Below are 20,618 nucleotides of genomic sequence, written 5' to 3' on the forward strand. Positions count from 1 at the left end.
ATTTCCCATTTACAATTTGTGGATGACATACCTAGCCTCCTAAATGCTAAGGAAGAGGAAATGAGAAAATATCAAAATGATACTCAGAAGGTTTGAAGTAATGTCGGTTTAATGAGTCTCGTCTTTATTACTTGTAACCCCAACCTACATTAACCCTTCCCCCCAAACCAACTATTACCCTGTCTCTTTCTATATGCATCTTGTTTGCTTCCAATGACGCTTATACATCTTCATGTTGACTTTAGATGACACTTCCCACACGTTTCTTATGCACTTACTTTTTGCTTCTCTTATTTTCTTTATTTTAGACCCCTCGTTTCTCATTTCCACTTCCCTTATCACTTCTCGCACTCGCTTCCCACTTTGGCAACTATGGTCAAGACATTCTTGTTGGCATTGTTGTATTCCCCAATCTGCAACTAACGTCTCCTTAAATGAACATCAATCCGCCTCCAACTGCCTGGTGTCTCGATCCACCTAATTGCTTGGAATATTGAAGCTAATCGGGACGAAAATAAAAGTGAACCTGGACCTACTAGATTGGATATGGTCAATTTCATGGCATATTTATATCATGGCTCCCTTTATTCATTGAGATGACACCTTTTCTGAAGTAGACCTGTCCACCTTCCAAGGTTTGTGCCACTCAACATTCATTTTCCAATGGAAATAAATAAAGGGAATGCTGCAAAAATGGCAGAGCCAGTGGTATGGGCCTTGTTGCCTCAGTTCTTTTGGCATTTTTTGGTAACTAAGCTGAGATCAAACAAAGAACCCAACCCCAACTTTGTACTTATTGAGAATACGATGACCACATAATACCTATTTTCTATAAATAAAATATATCAAGGGAAAAACAATAGCCAATATTCTTCCGGAGGTAAAATGGTTAACAAGACCAATGCCATACGTTAAGAAGGTGGTATCCAAGACTGTTTGCTAACAGCATAAACAGAGTTAAATGATAGAAAATTCATCTAAATTTGATGTCGACTTAAACTGAACATATGTTCTTTCAGAAGGTAGCACATTTCTCAATCCTATGCATTTCTTCCTCCTTGGTCAACAAGATGCTTTGACAAACTATCTGGTTGAATGAGGTGGGCCATGCCCCTAAACAGAGCCCTGGTTTTAGTATCATAATTATCTATGAATTTATCCTTTTAAAAAGCATTTTCACCAATATTAGCATATCTTTAAGGGTACAGAAATGTGCAGTTGTCCATAATTTTATAACTGAGCGTCTTAATCCAAGAAAGCATACGTAACCTTTTTGGGAAAATAAATGTGTAAGGAAATGCACGTCAAAAGCAATCTTTTCCCATCTAAAAGATCTTGATAAGCTATTTAGTATTGTAAAGACAAAAGGTACATTTGATCCCTTCATCAAGTAGCAATAAATTTTAAAATCACACTGACATATCAAAAAGTAGGCAGCAGAAAATTCATGAACATAAATCACACCTCCAGGTTTTGAACAGGTACAATTTTTATTTTTCGGAAAGCAAATGGAACCAACAGCTTTGTACATTCTCATGGTACCTGTTATAATGCCTTCTGGGATATAATGTTGCAAATGAATGCTGCAATAGTGTTTTTCTATGTGTTGTGACCAATTCTCCGCCATTTCATAAAGCCTGCTGAAAAGACAGATCTTGAAATTTTTAAGTTTATTACATAAAACCACCAAACCAAACATATTATTACGAGGAGCATAGATGTATTTCCAGATTTGAGAAAGATAATTGCATTCAAGGATTTGAAAATTCAAGTGAAAGAAGATATTCTCTTGAGCTATGTCACAAAGATCTTCGATATTTTGAAAATATTGTGTTTTTATAGCGACATTTTGATAAAACGACAAAATCCCAAAATAATCCCGAGATTTTAAAAATATACCGATATTTTCATTTTTATCATAAATATCAAGATAATATGATATCAAGATATCATCTCGATATTTTTATGATATATTTATTTTATATTTTTTTCTTAGATTTTATATTTTTTAAATACTTTTACTTTTTATCTTTTTTTAAATGGTTATTTTTTTCCCCAATACAAACCCCAAAAGATTTTATATATATATAGATTTTCCCTTACCGAGAAATTCCTGAGAACGATATTTGTGACATAGCTCTTGAGAAGCAAAGATAAGAAAGATCACCTTAGAGAACCAGTAGATCTAGAGGATGGTTTCATTCTTTGAGGAGATGAGGCGGGTCCTTTTGTTTCACTTTGCTGCCTTCAACATATAGAGTTCAAAAGGACAAGCAGCCCATGTAAAATTCTGCAATGTAATAGTTATCTACAAGAGAGAGAGAGAGAGAGAGAGAGAATAATAGGTGGGACTGAAAGGGAAAAATCCCCACAAATATTGAGACAGAAACATAACTTGATACAACAAAAATACATGCAAAATACAAGGAAACCACAGTCAACATTGAAGAAAAGCAAGGACGGGGAAAGGAAGAACGCCTTGAACATACTAAGGTAACTGCAAGGAAGGAATCCTTGAACATACTAAGGTAACTGCAAGGAAGGAATCACTGAGAAAGAGGGGACCGAGGGACACTGGGGAGGAATGTTTTCATATAGCAGCTCAACTTCTGAAAAAAAAAAAAAGCAATTCTCATAAATATAAATTGATGGGCCTTTGGAACAGTAGAGATGTTTCCTATTGGTTGCTTTGAAATGTGAAATTAAGAAGCCTTGACTTTATTGTCAAGTAAATGAATCTCCAGATGAACAGACTTGGCTCATAATGAAAGCCTGTAGTGGGGATTCAATTTACAAGCGAATTGTTTATCCTCAAAGGGTATGTGATCCCTCTGGCTCAATGCTTTCATCACCAGAAGGTAATTGTCGTGTCTCTGACAGTGAAACTCGTCTGGAATTTCCTTCCACAGGCACTTCTGATGACAAAGGTAATCCACCAATTCCTGATGAGGATCCTACCAAACGCCGAACAACTGGGACATCGGCTGAAGAGGATGTGGACAGACCATATGCGAAGGTTCCCATGGGATGGTCATATTTGCAATTTGGACCAAATTTGCAGATACCATAACGAGAATAAAAGATGCACAAAGGCTCTCCCTGTTGAAAAGAGAAAACCAGCAATGTCAGTTATATGGGTGCCAAGTCAAAAGTGGAATACTGAATTATTGAAGAATTTCTTCAAAATAGAAAGCAGAGCATCAAATAAAATTCTTAACATTTAAAATTGAATTAGTTAAAGCATAAGTAATAGAAAATGCAGAAAATCTTCAAAATAGAAAGCATATAATCAAATAAAATTCTTAACTTTAAAAGTTGAATTAATGGAAGCATAAATAATAGAAGCAGAAAATGAAATGCTGGAACCTAAACTGACTCAACAAACAAAATTTGCAGCGCAACTCAACAATGCAAATATTATAAACAAACTTTATGAAAAACAACAAAATTATGGCCAATATTCACAAATAATGGAATTACCATGCTAATTTTTTTATGAAGAAGAAAAGCATCTTTATCTCCAAAAAGAACCATAATAGAATAAAAAACTGTAAAGATCCACAGCAATTTGGTGGCCCAAACAATATAAGGAAAAGAACCCTAAAAATAGAAATGAAAAGATGAAATCACTAAAAAATCACTTCATGAATCTAGATCACTGGTTTCAATCAGTTACCATTACATCCAAGCATCAAAACCAATGAATAATCTTAACATTTTTAAGACATCAAATCCAGACAAGTAGATAATGCTAACGGATACAAGGAGAGTCAAACTTAAACCAGAGATCAAGGCATATGAAGTGATCGCCTCGAGGCAAAGTATAGCCTCAATGCCTTGAGGCAAACGTGTGGCGTACACCTTGCAATCCAGGCATATGACGTGATCGCCTTGAGGCGAAATATAGCCTCAACGCATTGAGGCATACGTGCGGGGTACACCTTGTATACATCTCAGATTGAAGATATATGCCTCATGGACGTGTTTCTGCTGAAGACCTAAGGGGGCAGAAACTATGATAGAAAAGCTTGATTTTTTTTTACTCAAACCAAATTAAATAGCTAAGCTACATTTGTACAATGGTGAATTGGTGATTTTATGAATAAAGACAGAGTTATATAAGAAAATGCAACAATTGTGGCTTTGGTGGCTAGTTTTGGGAGAACCACTATTTTCTTGATTACTTTTTATTGAATGATTCTATTTTCTTGATTACTCCACAACCTTTCCACACAATACAAACTTATAACCTCCATTTGCTTCCTCTAATCAAGATCTACTTTTTAGATATGGAGATTGTGGAACGTGAGAAGCTATCACAACAATAAGTAGAAAACCACATTTGCTCATTATTGCAATAAGTAGAAACCTCCCTTTGCTCAATGTGTTAGAGATTTAATTTATTTATACAGTTTATCAAGACGTTTGCTAGGTGGTTTTGTCTGGGTGAAACTTGACAATTTATATGAATTGGGCTGATTGGCACTAACCTAGGGTTCCATATATAACAAAAAATAAATGAAAAAAAGGGACTTACTACCAATCATTTTATTTCCTATTGAGAGCTGTTAGGACTTAGAGTTTCCCTATTTCCATTCCTCTTCAACTTTATCTTCTTCTTGAATTATTTTGTTGCTGCATTTTTCTTCTTTTGATACTAGTTAGCATGTGCTGGCAACATGCCTGAGGCAATGACAAGAGGAATTAATCTAACAAAGCAGCAAGATTATTGTGAGTCGAGAGTGGTTTCAAGATCTGCAACAATTGATTGGGAAGCTTTGCGAACCATTGAAGCAAGTGGTAATCTGTTGGACAGATGCACAAGGTGCTCAATTCTAGAAACATGGGCAGAATAGAAGCGATTGGGACTTCCATTAAGTTGGATCTACCTGATTTTTATGGAGAACACAAGGAGCAACTACCCAATTGGTTGGATATAGTAAAAACAAAATTTGAATATTAAGAGATATCCAAAATCATAAAGGTGAGGCTTGTAGATATAAAACCCAAGCAATGAATCCACATGGCAACAACAAGGGCAATCGCTAGAGTTGAAGTGGCTAAGGACAATATCAGCTCATGGGACTCATTTGTAAAGAACCAGATTTGTAGGAAATTTGAGAACCCCTTACCAGCTCATCGATTAGCTAGAGTTGGATATACCTGGTTTATCTTGTTTACAAATTACAGGAACTCAACTAGACATTGCTGAAACTCAACTACACATTACCAGATCTCATCAACACATTAACAAAATTGAATGATACATTAATGAAACACAACTACACATTACCGAAACCCAACTACACATGACCAAAACTCAACTACACATTATCAAAACTCAATTACATATTACTGAAACTCAACTGCCCATTACAGAAACTATACGATACATTACTGAAACTCAACTACGCAAAACCAAAACACAACTTCGCATCATCCACACTCAACTACACATTACGGAAACTCGACTAAACATTTCCGAAACTCAACTATGCATTACTAAAACTCAACTATATATTACCGATACTAAACTACACAGCAATCGATAAAAGAAACAAATTTGTATGAAATTTGTAAAGAACCAAATTTGTAAGAAAAATGCAAACCACGAACCAGCAACTTGAACCAAGTGATCAATAAAAGAAAGATGACAAAAGAAGGTAACAGGCCAAGCCTTAGACAGCAAATAAAAAACAATCCCAAACAACATTACTTTGTGATTATATGGGATCCCCAAAATATTGCATCTAAGGGCTCCTCAAGCAGCTCTAGGGAGATATCCAATTTTGAGAAAGTACTATTGTCTCTAGTATCACAAGCAAGGTTCTCTAAGGAGTCTGCCATCTGATTATGCTGAGAGAACCGCGGATAAATATCCAAGATTAGAGATTTAATTTCCTGCCAAAAGTAGAAGATTGACCAGGGCAGGTTGCCATTTTTACAATCAAATCAATGAGCACCTTGCTATAAGCTTCGATCCGTACCTCAGAAAACCAAAGAATTGCAATATCTAGACCATCCATGCTAGCTCTAGCCTCAAGCTGCAACCATAAAAGAGATAAAACATATATTCTATGCAAGCATGACAGTATCATGAGATGGGCAAATTCAGGGTCTTTCAGGCGGATGCAACAATGCGAAGGTCCAAGCTATTCTAGCATGAATTGAGGTTGATAACAGTGGCCAACCTGGACCGTGTCATTGTAGGAGACTCTAAAAATGTCATCAACTGAATGAGTTATGGTTCTAACGATCCCACCGCATCTTGAGATTCTCGAATTGCCTCTAGACGCCCCATCCATAATCAACTTGATCTCAGATCCCCTTGGTTTAATCCAAGCGACAAAACTGATCTTATAAGGTTTTGCCTTGATAGGAGCAATACCAATGTTGCTTAAACAACAGACGCAATAAAAGAGCAATTGAATTACCTCTAGACGTCCACATATTGATAGATCTTATAATAATAGAAACAGGTCTGAGTTCACCTTCCATTCGCTGCCTAAACCTTTCACTTCAAAGATCCCGCCTGATAACAGGGGGGATAACTGTCAATATGAAACTGAAAAAAAAAAAAAAAATTGTTTCTGCTGGATAATTTGTACCATGAAAGCAATCTGAATTGGATGGTCGCGTTGAATGATGAGAACATCCAGAGAATTAGCAAAAAGACCAAACCGCATCAGCCAGATCACCATTCACGAAGAGATAATCAACCCCTTCCCCATTGGATTCAGCACAGCATTCACATTTTGACACAAGATGTATCCATTTGTCTTTGATTCTATTACCCACATGAATTTTTTTTAATACTAGTGATATTTTTTTTAGTTTTCTTTCAAAATCATAAAACCTTACAATTTGATTTTAGAGAGGCTCTAAAACCTTACAATTTGATTTATGAATTTTTTTTAATACTAGTGATATTTTTTTTAGTTTTCTTTCAAAATCATAAAATCTCACAATTTGATTTTGGAGAGGCTCTAAAACCTAACAATTTGATTTAATTCAAGTGTATCCTTTTATGATTTTATGACACAATTCAATTTTCATAGTATTGGTCACCGCTTTTAGTTGCTGTGTAGGATCATCGTGAGCAAATTAAGCTGAAATTTCGCTTAGTGTGATGAATCGATGTTTTTATTTTTTTTCTAAATATAAATTTGCTGATGAAGAAAGAAGCGAAGTGGAGAGGTCCAAGGTAGCCCCACACAACAAAAAAATGAAAAATCTAAACAGAGAAAACCCGCACTTACACAAGGTTTAAGGGATCAACATTAGAAGTGATGGGACTCCTAACAACACCACTATTGGCAAGATTGTAAGCCATCACATTGGTTCTATGAAGAACATTGATAGATGTGAGCTCAGATCTCTTATATACAGAACGAAGATAGCCAATCTCCACAGTTCGGGGTTACTTCCAGTTGTCAAGCTACCATTGTGCTTGCATAGTTCCTTTCCACCAAACTATGATTGCCCTGTTTATTGATGAAGAGTTAACACCCCCCCCCCCCCCCACCCCCCCTCGCACACCCCCACCCCACAAGCACCACCCTGATTTCCACCGCTAGAGTCAGACTCCCCAATGGGACCCAAAAATGCCAAGAAAATAGATCCCCAAAGATCTCTAATAACACCATCAATGCCTGCAGGCCCTGGATTACATCTAGAACACATCCATCACAATTAAGTTTCAGAGTGTTAGGGGAGGGTGTCCATTTAGTAAAACGCTTCTCCTTGACTTTCGGGCTACAGTCAATCTCCCATCATTCTCGTAAAACATCGCCTATGCAGTACGGTTGTCAACTAAAGGCAGGCTCCACCGGTTTCTTGGGAAACAATTCACTATCAGCTATTGAAAACAGCTTTTATGGAAGTGTCCCTACAAGTTAATGTTCATTGTTGGATGACTAATTTAGTTGTGTGCATTGTTGATAAACAGAACAAGTTATTCATGATCTCACTTACCAGAATTGGAGGTACATGCGTGGGTGCAAGAGCTGGATTTGCAACAAACAACACAAAATAAGCTAATCGAAGACAGCTTAAGGAGATAATACCCGAGCTTTATATTAATTCACAATATAGTAAAAAATCCAAACACAAGCATTTCAAGGAGCACGCATCCAATTGCATACAATGAATTTGGATATGGAGAAACAATATGCAAATGCCCGAGGCTATTTTAAATGAGATTTCATATATACCACAAATATACTCATTACGGAATGTTATTGCATTTCCTCATCAAATTTTAAAAAAAAGGGCAAGAATTAAGGACCTCCAAAAGTAAAAGGAAAAAGAGAACATTAACACCACATAGTTTCCACATGAACAGATCCTAATGCCCAAGCATCGGGTGAAAAAAGAAGGCTCATTGTATAACTTACTGGACGTAGTGGAAGACCCAAGGGACTCAACACACAGTCGGGAGCAGGAATCAACCTCTCTCTAGGGTGGTGGAACCTACAAACTGCACCAAACTTGCAATCTCCAGTCTTCATGTAAAACTGGCACTCAGGTTGATCAGGTCTCTCAGGAAACACGTTCTCTCTCTGCAATGCATAAAGGCCTACAGGGACAGACCCAGAACGATACGAAGGAAACATCCCTTGACCTCCCGCACTTGTTGTTTCACTTTGTCGCGAAGTCCCATAAAATTGACTGGGTCCCACTGTTTGTTGCTGGGTCTCTGACGATGAAACTGATCCCAGCTGCCCCTGTCAGGGATCCCCCAAACATAAACATGTTGGCAACACTTCCACATTTCTCAAAATAGATATATATTTATAAGAAATATCAATAATTACAGTAAGTTCCAGAGTAATTAACTAAGTCAAGCCATGTGTATTCAGGAAAGAAAACACAAAAAATAAATCAAGACAGTTAAATACATGCACCAAGAGAGAGATATTTATCACAAGTATCAATAATTACAATAAGATTCAAGGTAATTTACTACGTCAAGCCATATGTATTCAGGAAAGACAACTCAAAAATAAGACTGCAAGGTAAATGCATGCAACAAGAACCTGAATAGGTCATCTGCCATCGTTGTAACATGAAAACAAATAGTTTTTCTCGCATCATATCAACTTCTATCATTAAATGGGAAGGGATATATTATGTGTTACTTGGATAGGGTTATAAGTTATAACTTTGAACATAGGGCAACTTTTAGAATTGCCAAATTCTCAACATTTGCCACCAGGCAGGTTTTCCAGTGCGATTGCCTACTGCAACAGCTGCATATCTAACACGGAGAATTTGGATGGAGATTAAGATTCTAATTAGATGCATAATAAATTTACAAAAATGGATAGGATATGCTGTATTTGAAGCCTTTCATTTACTATGGTTAATAACTTGTCCCGTACATGAAATTTCCAAAATCCTGAATGCTCCTTTTAAAGTTTCAGAGATCCAAAAGAATCTCATTCAAAAATATTAAAGAAAATTCAAAGAAAATTGTTAAGACATATCAAATGAACAGGCTGATAAATGTATAGCATTCGTAACTAGAAAATATTCACAAGCTGGAAAAAAAATAATCCAGACTATCTTCTTCTTTTTTATCTGCTACAAAATTCTATTGATTAAGAAAGAAGAATAGAAACATATAAATTACTACAGTGAGGAAAAAAAATCACAGTCATCAGGGAACATATTCAGACACTTTCCATTACCAGACCTTCAAGATTTCTAAAGAATTTTAATACCAAAAAACCTAGTAGATTTCCCTAACTATTTTCAGATCCAATAAATGTTAAGCCAGTCATGCATTATTATTTTGCAGCCATAAGCCCAGATAGCGAGATAAAAAGCAATTTCAGGGTGAAAAAGAAATCACAGTCATCAGGGAACATATTCAGACACTTTCCATTACCAGACCTTCCAGATTTCTAAGGATTTTTAATACACTAAACCTAGTACATTTCCCTAACTATTTTCTGATCCAATAAATGTTAAGCCAGTCATGCATTATTATTTTGCAGCCATAAGCCCAGATAGCAAGATAATACCATAAGTACAGAAAAAATAAATGGAAATGATAACCACACTTGTTTTGAAGACAGTCTTAACTTAGTTAAAAACTTTTCTGATTGGCTTCCATAAGCCCAGGTAGTGATATAATAACAGAAGTACAGAAAAAATAAATGGAAATGATAACCACACTTCCTTGTTTTGAATATTTTGATGACACTCCTAACTTTATTTAACACTTCTCTGGTTGCCTTTTGATAGTTTTTTGGGAATTTTTGAATTTTTTTTGGGAATTACAACAGCTTTTAAAAGCTAATTTGAAATTTGAAAATTGAAAATGAAGGGAAGTGTGTGATTATTAAAACAAAGGGGTGTGAATATCATTTGCCCAGATAAAATGCCAATATAAAGAGACACAACCATTTAGTGCCACCAATGTAAGATGCTAAACACAATGATAGCTGGTCTTCTCAAATGTAAAGAATAGAGGGGCAGAAGGAAATATAGAGAATAGAGAGGCAGAGAAGGCCTTACAGGATACGCATTCCAGCTGGGAACTGGTACTAACCCCTGCGGAAGAATCAATTGAGCATAACTTGAAGGACCTTGCCAGCGAGGGCTTGGAATGAACGAGGCCCTTGATAACGGCCAATTTGTTAATCCTCCTGGATAAGACTGTGGACTAGGAGTTGTGGGGGAATGTACGGATGGATAAACAGGAGATCCATGCACTGGAACAATCTGACTAGATGGTTGTGGATGGTGAAATTTACATGTGTTCCCAAACTTACACTGCCCAGTTCTCAAATAATAAGCACACTCCTTCTCACTCTACAATGAAGAAAAAGAAATTAATCACACAACTTAAATCTTTTGGTGTGTTAAAGATGAAACAAAATTGTAGGAGAATAAGTTCTTAAAGTGATCGGCAATAACAAACCGGTCGTAGTGGATAGCCTAAAACATTTAATACAACTCTTCCAGCAATTCCAGCTTTATCTCTGGGATGATGGAACTTGCATGTGGCTCCAAATTTGCATGTTCCTGTCTTCAAGTAGTACTGAAAAACAGCTTCAAGGAAAAGGTTAAACTTCAAATTCAGGAAAGGGCAAACAGGAAATAAAGATAACAAAGCTGAGAAGCAAAACACATCCAATCCAGAACACAAAAGATACGATTCTGGTTACCAGCATATAAACTGCACACATTATTCAAAGATCACAAACTTTTATACATCTCATATAAACCTTATTTTCCTAAATAAATATTTATTCTTGTGATTCAAAGTGAGCATGCTCTCTTAGGGTGGTGATCCTACTAACAAACCACATCTGCAACCTACAAGCAGATTCATGCATGAAGAACAATCTTACCCTATAAGCAGACTTGTGCCTCCCTTACCGGCACTTGTCTAATAGTGGAGGGAGATCTCAATCTCCTCATTGTAGAATGTGATCCGATGGTTAAGATCATGAGTGTCCTTCCCTTAGAGGAAATGTGATTAGAAGAAATTTGGGATCACTTGCCAGGTCATAATGGCAGTTTTAATCATGTTTGGAGGACGGCTAACAGTGAGGCAGACCAGTTAGCTAGGGACAGTAGTTAGCTAGAGACGATGTTGGCAGACTAGCGCTGGAGTGTTTTGACCATGTTCCCCCTTGATGTCATTTGTTTGGCTTTGTTCTCTACCGCCTCAGTCTTTTTTCATTTATATATTTTTCGTTCACATTAAAAAAATACAAGACGACTTGTGCCTCCATGCTGAGAGAGCAATTCCGGCCCTCTTGGGAACACAATTGATCCATATATTATGACTACGGGCAGTTATACATTGTATTATCTTATAATATGCTGATGTTTATCATGAACTAAACATTATATGATCACCATTTCAAAAAAAAACATTTTATGGTTTTACTGTAGACAGATATTAAAATTTATTCACAGTATTATTTTCACAATAACTAAAACAGGAATTAACATTCAAATATATAATGGATAATTAATTTGGGGAAATGATATCAGCACAACCATGTTTTGGTATTATTCTCTTTTGTTTTTAAATTTGCTTCTGAGAGCTTTTAGGGAATTGTAATAACATTTGACAGTTCTTTAAATAATAAAAGACAAGATGCATTAGTGCAATTATCAAAACATGCTTGTGCTGACATCATTTCCCTTAGTTTAATGAGCCATATTTATTTATTTTTCTAATTTTTATATAGAATACCAAAAAATTCATTAGACTCACGCCTCACCACACGAGAGGGTTGAACAACTTGCCTCACGCCTTTGCCTTTTAAAACAAAGATTTTTCCATGTGAGGATGCTAAATCCAAATAGCTAGAAGATGAGTTGGATGGGTTCGATGTAGGGGAAGCAGCAGATGCAAACATTGATGCACTTGTGAATGAGGATTGTGCTGCAGAGGTTCCTAGGCGACGGAGTGAGGATCTCATATTCGATCACCAACACAATCGACACTTGTTCATCAGACGATGGGAAGTAGGATGACCTCATGACCACATTAGCATCATCCCATAGGTCATTGGCAACGAGGACGTCAATATTTGGAGGTATAGTAGGTGGTGGAAGGGAAGCAATGAATGTGGGCCTAGAGGTATTGCAAGAGTTGGTTTGTCATTAGCTGCGGAGAGAGAGAGAGAGAGAGAGAGAGAGAGAGAGAGAGAGAGCCAAACTCAAACCTAGAGGAGACTAACATAACTTATCGAGCTGTTGCGGCGGAGGCTAAACAAGAAGTGGAATCTTCGGCATGGTGGGATGGTGAAATTAGTACCCTCCTAGAGGAAAGTGAATAACAGTAACCTCTGTACTCGTCACAATACCCAACAAAAGTATGTATCACAGCCATGGTTTTCAATTTTGGCCAAAATCCAAAATTCCGGATTTCGAAATCTGAAATTTTCATATTTCGGTTTGGATTCTGGCCGAAATTTGGTCATTTTGACCGAAATTGTAAAAATTTGGGTCGAAATGACCGAAATTTGAAAAAAAAAATCGGTTTGGGTCCCTACCGATACTGAAACTGAAATTTAAATCCATGATCACAGATTTAGAGAGTTTCTTTCTCTAAATTGGGAACATGTGGATATAACATATACAACCCCAGGAGCGAAGAACGAGTAACCCAGCTATTGATCAATGAGAACATGAAATGATGTTTGCTGACCACAAGTGGATGACAGAGGCATGCTAATGATATGAGCAGCTGTGTGAAAAGTCGGGGTATGTGGACTAGAAGAATCCAAGAAAATGCCACGAGAGTGGCAGAATTCCCTGGAGGCTTGGAAGTTATATTCCCCTCCATCACGTTGAGGAGAAAAGGGATGAACATAGGATTTATTTAATATAGAAGGTATCAAATTATCAATGCATATCAAGTGAAATCATCCACAAAGATAACATACATAGAAATGAGAGCTAGATAATAAGAAACAGTGGCAAGACCCTAAACATGAAAATGTACAATTCAAGCTAGCTAGAATGAAGTTCAAATATTGTCTATATGAATTAAACGGAATTTCAGAGTGCTTTTTTATCTTACAACTATGACAAAGATGGTGCTCGAAAGCTTTATTACATGCAGTTCTAATAAAGACTGGGAAACTAAAGATCGTAAGACACGGTGTTTCACATGAACAAGTCAACGAAGCCACACAAATGAAAGCATTAGGTGACTGGAACATGAATAAAGCAACAACTTTGCAATCCAAATGTGAGGATTTGACACCAGGATAATACAGAAAATATAGATCACCATGACGTGTATCTCTAGCAAGGAACTTCTTGAGCCCAAATTCTTAACAAGAACAGAATACAGTGTAAAATAAAATAAAATCTACTACATGTCTTCCTTTAGATGTTCTATTGGAGTGATTTAGCATCTAGAAAAGATTCAACGCAATTTTTTGCATACTTGCTTCGAAGAAAAAAGGCAGTTTCACCATGTTGAGTGGGAGGAAGTCTGTACTCTGTAGGCCTAAATGAGCGGAGGGGTTGGGTGATCCCAACTTTAAGATTATGAATAAAGGTTTATTGGCTAAATGGTTATGGAGATATGGGAAAGACAAAAGTCAATTGTGGTACACAGAGTCATTGAATACAAATATGGAGCGAGCTTCGGTAATTGGATCCCATGTGACAACTATAAAATAGTTCGGGTTTGGTGTGGAGAGATATTATGAAGTTAAGAGTGCCCTTCCTTAGAGGAGTTTGCTTCAAAGCACATAAAGGGGACATGGTCCACCTTTGGAAAGATCCTTGGTGCAAAGATTGACCGTTGATGTAGATTTTTCTTGATTTATTTGTTGTGGTGAGTATCAAAGAGATTAATGTTAAAGACTTCAATTGTCATATCGATGGGAGGATCAACTGGAAAGTTACATTTCACATTAACTTCTTTGATTGGGAGATCGAAAGGGTTGCCATTTTTTTGGGCTTATTGGAATCTACCTTTATCAGAAGAGCGGGACAGGTTAGGAGATACAGGATTTGGGATTTTAATGGGGTTTTTCTGTCCAACCTTTCTACAAGCATCTCTTATCATCCTTACCGGCCTTGCCAGTTAACAGGATATGGAAGATTTATGCAACTGCTAGAGTTTGAGCCCTTGGGCTTTCGGGTGGACAAGGGTCTTAGAAAATATTCTGACAGCGAACCACCTCTGAAGCCGTAATATCATCATCATCAATCAATGCACTTTGTGTCTTCAAGCAAGAGAAACGATGGACCACATATTTTTGCACTGCAGGGTGGCCAGAGAGATCTAGTCAAGCATTTAAGTCTTTCTGGCATTGCTTGGATGTTTCCTTATTATTTTGCAGAATTATTTGAAGCTTGGAAATTTTCCCGTGGGTTGAAAGGGGAAAAACTCTATGGAGTGTGGGGAAAAACTCTATGGAGTGTGGCTATTCTAGCCATCAATTGGGCAAGGCGCATCTTAGCCATCAATTGGGCAAGGCGCATCTTCAAGGACGATGACTATCCCTGTGTTCAAAGGAATTTCATAAACCACCCTAAGACGGTGCTGGATAGAGATTTGCTATAGAGGAGAGGAGTCAAATTTTCTTTCTCTGAATTGGTCCCCTCCTCCGCTTCAGCCCAGCATGTGTGAGAAACCTCCTTAGAGATGAATCTGGCTTTACGATCTAGGTGCATAAAAGATTCTAATGAAATAGAGGTTCTTGCTATCCTTCATGGAAATTCCAATGAAATGGAGATTCTAACGAAATAGAGGTTCTTGCTATCCTTCATGGGCTCCAGAAAATAGGAAATCAAGGCTTGGACGATCTGATAGTGGTAGGTGAATCCCTCAATGTGTTCAGATGGCTGAATCAAATCTGTTCTTTTCCTTGGAGATTCACCAATGCTTTCAACGGGATTTTTCACCGAGTTGAGGGCCAGCAAGGGGAATTCCAACATGTTTGGTAGTCAGCTAATAAGGAAGTTGGTTCTTAGCCCGTTCAGGAGGGGAGAGGTTAAGCTTCGATTTGTCTGATTACCTACCCCTTAAGGCGGTCTTGGTCTTCTTTTTTTGTTTGCTTTTTCACTTTTGTTTGTGTCTCTTTCCTTTCTATTTCCTTTTTATTCGTGCTTTGGTTGTATTTCAACCATATCGGTAATTGGGATTTCCCCGTTTGTTTCTCTACTTTTAAATACAATTTTTCCCATCTCTCAAAAAAAAACATGAAATTAACAAGTGACTATAGTAGTTTTCTTTTCTTCCTCTTTTCTTTCTTTTTTTTGTTGGGCATTAGCATTGACTATGGTGGTCATCATTCCCACCACTTTCAGTTATGGAAACCTTTAATAGTCGGCTTTCTTTACGTGGATCCGGGAAGGGTAGAAACCATTCGACTCCATGTAGCTGGTTATGTCCATCAATATTTAATCAAGAGCTTTACTTTTGGATTCCCTAGCAGGTGGTTCTACTAGACATCAGGTTTCATGATGTGAATGACCGCTCCAGTATCTCTATTGTTTTTCCCCTTCTGCCTTCTCTATCATTCCATCATTTAGATCATGTTTCAGGTGAGAAGTCAATTGACGTGGACTTCATATATACATTAAATCCCAAGGAGGCAAGAGTTGATTAGCATTCTTGGGATCTTGAAAATAGAAAAATGAATTAACCAATCCACCCCCCCCCCCCCCCCCCCCCAAGCAATTACAATGGTCGTTGAAGAAAGCTTCCGTAAATTTTGCTCCTCCACCCGCCTATTTTATTCCCTATCAGGTGGTTAGCATTCTTAGGTAAACATCAAGAAGACAAATGAAATGTAAAAATTCACTGCAGCATTTCATTAAATGTTTTTCAGCAGTTTGTAACATACAACGAACTTCATACATCACACTACAACAGATCAATTTGCACGATGCATGCCCATATATAAGGAACCAAGCAACATAAAAAATTCAAAATCATTCACATACATTTGCAATTCCAAATTCCAGTAACAATCTAACAATCATCAATATTAGTAAAAATCTGGAAAGTATAAAAAACAAGTACAGAATACCACCAAGACCACTTGGACCTTCAGCACACATGCAAGAGCAGGTAAGTAACATAACATTCTGATTTGGAAAGGATAAAGATAAATGAAGGCATACCTGACATTCAGGTTGCCCTAATCTTTCAGGGTACTCTCCCTTAACCCTTGCAGAAGCAACAGCCTGCCATTTAACAGGACCTAATCAAATTCACCAATTATAAAATCTATCTATCTATAATATATACTAAGCATGTTTTTTTCCGCTGTAATTCGTCTTTTTTTTTCAAGAAAATAATTTTTTTAGAAAAGTTTTTCCCCTACGAAATAGGTTTTGCCGCTAATCGTGCTTTGCCAAAACCAATATTGATTTGACGTTATTTATCAATTTTCCCCCTTCTAACTTGATTTTCACACTCAACTAATTTGATTTTCCCTCTAACATTGGCTTTTCCCTTTAATTTGCCCCACTACTAAATCGTTATCTTAATACTAATAACATTTTGCGATTTTTATGATCTTCCCTATAAATTTGCTAACAATTACTCAATTGTTTTTGGCAACTATTTTGATTTTCCCACTAAACATTCACTTTTCCCAACTAATCCGCACCACTACCAAATCGGTTTCTTACTGCCTATGATTTAGCCGACACTTCAAATTTATTGCTGACACACGTCTCCTGCCGTATCCGACACGACACATGTGTCCACTCTCCTTTGGACACTTTTAAATGTATTGCTAGGAGTGTTAGAATTAATGTGGGCATGTGGACACATATTTGTATAATAATCAATAATTTTATGTGTATATAGATGTCACCATTTCTAGATTTTTAGATGTTACCATGTTAGGCAACTCATATCCTTGTCGAAACTCAACACACAAATCCATATTGACAAATCATGATTGTATATACTTTCTATTTTAGCCGTGTCCCCATTTCTAAATTTTGGGGTTTACCGTGTCCGACACTCCATGTCAGTGTCGACAAGCGACACTCGTGTCCGTGTCCACAAATCATAGCTTACCACCAATAAGATTTTGCCAATTTTAACCTTTTCTTTCCTAAAAATTTGCTAACCATTACAAGATCTGTTTTCCAGTACTATTTGAGTTTTTGTTTTTTTAGGCAACTAATTCAATTTTTCTACTAATCTATATCAACACCTTCCTTAAAAAACACAAAATCAAAAATCTCCCCAAATTTGAATCTCCCATCTTGAAAATCGGTTTAATTGGATTTTACCGCCCTCTACAAAAAAAAATGGTTTTGCCGTTTTGCTACCACACTATTTTTTATCATTACCTGCTAATTAGGCGAATAGAAATTTGTTTAGTAGCTATTAAGTGGGTGTTGAGGATATTCGAAAAATTCCCCTTCTAATTTGGTTTTTATTTACCATTACTAATTCACCACCTACAAATTCACTTACTATAACTGTTTTCGTGCTTGCTTCCATTTTAATTCAGTTTTAACCAAATAAATTCGTTTTGCCACTCACATTCAATTTAACCCTATTAATTCGGTGGCGAGAGAGATTTGGCATTGATTTAATCCCTATTAATTCGGCTTTCACCATGACTTAACCGTCTCAAATTAAGAGAGTCATGGGGGGAAGGAAAATCAAATATTTATTTGCTTGTGTCTCTCTTTAAACATGAGACTTGCCGATTTAGCCTACTACCCTCTCCAGTTTGCACGCCGTAGAGAAATCCGTGCATCACCAAAGAAGAAGACATGCCAAAAGAAGGTAATCTTCTTCTTCTTTTTTGTTCTCTTCTGTCTGTCCTTTCTTCCTCTCCTGCATCCCGCCACTACCGTTTCTCTCTCAAGGGTACCCTTTTCGTTCTGATTTCCCTTCTCTCGCTGTAGCAGCGTCAATCCTTCCACTTCTGCAAAATGCCCGCTACATCATCAGCCCAAGGATCATTTATGACCGCCTCTGCAACAACACCTAAACTAAGAGTGGTGATCTCTCTCACTCTCTCTAAAACCTCTGTTCAATCCCTTCGTTTTCATGCCACATGGTAAGTAAATAGTTGAGTTCCTTAATTACTTGGTAATATTTTATGTAGGACATCTTTATTTCATTAATTTTTTTCTACGGCAGGATTCATCACAAGACCCCAATGACCAGAGTCCACTCCAATTGAGCAAGGGGCTGAAGCCCATTGAAGTTCATTTTTTGTTTTGAGAAATGCAAAGCCTCGCGGTGTTTCTAAGGCACCATGGCCAATGGCCATTAACACATGGCACACGTGTATGGCAATTAGAGTCATTGATGAGATCCACTACAAATAGAAGATCCTAACACTTGATTTAGGGGGTTCCTTCTTCGTGTTTGGCCCGCAATGTCAATGTTTTAGTACCCTTTTGTTTTGGTTACTTTTATCACACAATGTTTCTATCATTCTTTGTGTGCCACCATTTTGCAACTCGTGTTTTTATGGCGCCCACCATTTTACACCCATGAATAGCATGGGGTGGAATACTAGGATATATATAATTGGAATCTTTGAGATTAAGATTTACTCAATGACATCAGCGAAAAGCTATGGAGAAGTATGACCACTAAATGTTCTCAACAAGCATCCCCCTGTTACGCGGACAATGTTTGGGGCTTAAGTGGTTTAAAGAGCATTAAATACCTCAAAACTTATATTAGTGTCTTGTTGAGAGAAGATACAAACATAGAATGCACATATTAATACTTTGAGTTGATCTAGTTAAAACCTGTGAAGCAATAAGATAGTCCAGACATGTGTAGTATTTACCAGCTTCCTATTTGGAGGGTGATTATATCGGCATGTCATTCCATATCTACACAGGCCGGTCCTGATGTAGTAAGCACAGTCTGGATCTCCTGGACGCTCGGGATAGGGCCCAGATTCCATACTTTCATTAGATCTCAAGTTCATTTGCCACATTGTACCTGTGGTAAGACGGTTAAAAAAAAAATTGAAACATGCAGATATAACCAGAGGGAACCTCACACTACTCTGCATATCAAAAGTCATTGCAAATCCACACTATAAAAAACAGACAGAACACCCATGGCATTGGAAAGCACATTGAGAAAATGACAATGAAAGATAAAATGCAAGAACAGTATTAGAAGATAAAAGCAAAAAACTCATAAAATTTAATGCTTTTATGAATGGAACTGGCATACAACTCTTAGGTTGTTTCTTCCTTCTATCACAAACCCATTTGTTTCCTTAACTCGCCCAATTAGAAGCAATGACCCACATGAAAAAAAGATAATAAGAAGCCCAGAATCACCTGAAACCTACACTCACACAAATGTTCACTGATCTGGAAAAAAAAAACAATTAAAAAAATCGAACCGAAGGATCAGCACACATCACATTTACAAAATTTACAGAGATGCAAACAATGAAATTTAAGGTGGGATCACAATTTTAATAAATAAATAACGAAATAAAATATTATGTAATTAAATAAACTAATTATGGATAAGAAGAAAAAAAACATCAATCCAAGTCAAAGAAAAGATAACACTCATTAAAAAATTCTCCAATATCGTATCAAATTCCATCAATGAAAATCAGAAAAAACACAAATTTGAAGAAAATCGACACTAATTGCCGCAAATTTACATCGAAAAATGCCAAATTGGCATCAACGAACCCTAAGCCTCCAAATTTTCGATACAATTTGCACTCCTCAGCTCAAAACCCCTAGCCCGTGCAACATTGCCGAAAAAACCATAAAAAATCGAAAAACAGAACACAGAAGGCGAAAAAAAAAGAGTCATTAAAAAAGCTGAAAATCAAAAGAAAATTGAGGAAATCCAGGACAGAAACCCTAACCCTAACCCTAACCTTCATCAAAGTGCGAGGCGAGAGACGATCCCTCAGGCATAGCCGACCTAGACATATGAATCCCGGATTCGTACTCCATCACAGAAACACCATCACAGAGTCCTGCCGGAATATCAACGGAAAGAATTCTCCGGCCGATAACCGGAGTCGGAAAGCTGAGGAAAAGAAAGAGGAGGAAAAAATTAGGAAAGTATTTTCCTCTCCACAAACGAGGAGAGGAATAAAAAAATAACCAGTCGTTTCTCTCTTTGGGAGGAAAATACGGGA

The 20,618-nt window shown here is 37.1% G+C and overlaps 1 protein-coding gene across 2 annotated transcripts; it reads right to left on the reverse strand.

Moving 5' to 3' along the window:
* Positions 1 to 1,304: 1,304 nt before the first annotated feature.
* Positions 1,305 to 20,618, reverse strand: LOC143847345 (zinc finger CCCH domain-containing protein ZFN-like). 2 transcript variants are annotated; one of them, XM_077356142.1, is made up of 8 exons: positions 20,352 to 20,618; positions 19,281 to 19,438; positions 16,624 to 16,686; positions 10,931 to 11,050; positions 10,525 to 10,821; positions 8,397 to 8,726; positions 2,168 to 3,099; positions 1,305 to 1,637 (listed from the first exon to the last, which is right to left on the reverse strand). In XM_077356142.1, the coding sequence occupies exons 1-7, from the start codon at positions 20,428 to 20,430 to the stop codon at positions 2,812 to 2,814; spliced, it is 1,335 nt and encodes a 444-aa protein (XP_077212257.1). In that variant the 5' UTR covers positions 20,431 to 20,618; the 3' UTR covers positions 1,305 to 1,637; positions 2,168 to 2,811. The 2 variants fall into 2 exon arrangements, with proteins under 2 accessions (XP_077212257.1, XP_077212256.1); XM_077356141.1 differs by having other exon boundaries at positions 1,305 to 1,640.

Source organism: Tasmannia lanceolata, unplaced genomic scaffold (genome assembly GCF_043159265.1).
Source record: "Tasmannia lanceolata isolate RefF3 unplaced genomic scaffold, GAP_Taslan_0.1 ptg000015l, whole genome shotgun sequence".
Lineage (NCBI taxonomy): Eukaryota > Viridiplantae > Streptophyta > Magnoliopsida > Canellales > Winteraceae > Tasmannia > Tasmannia lanceolata.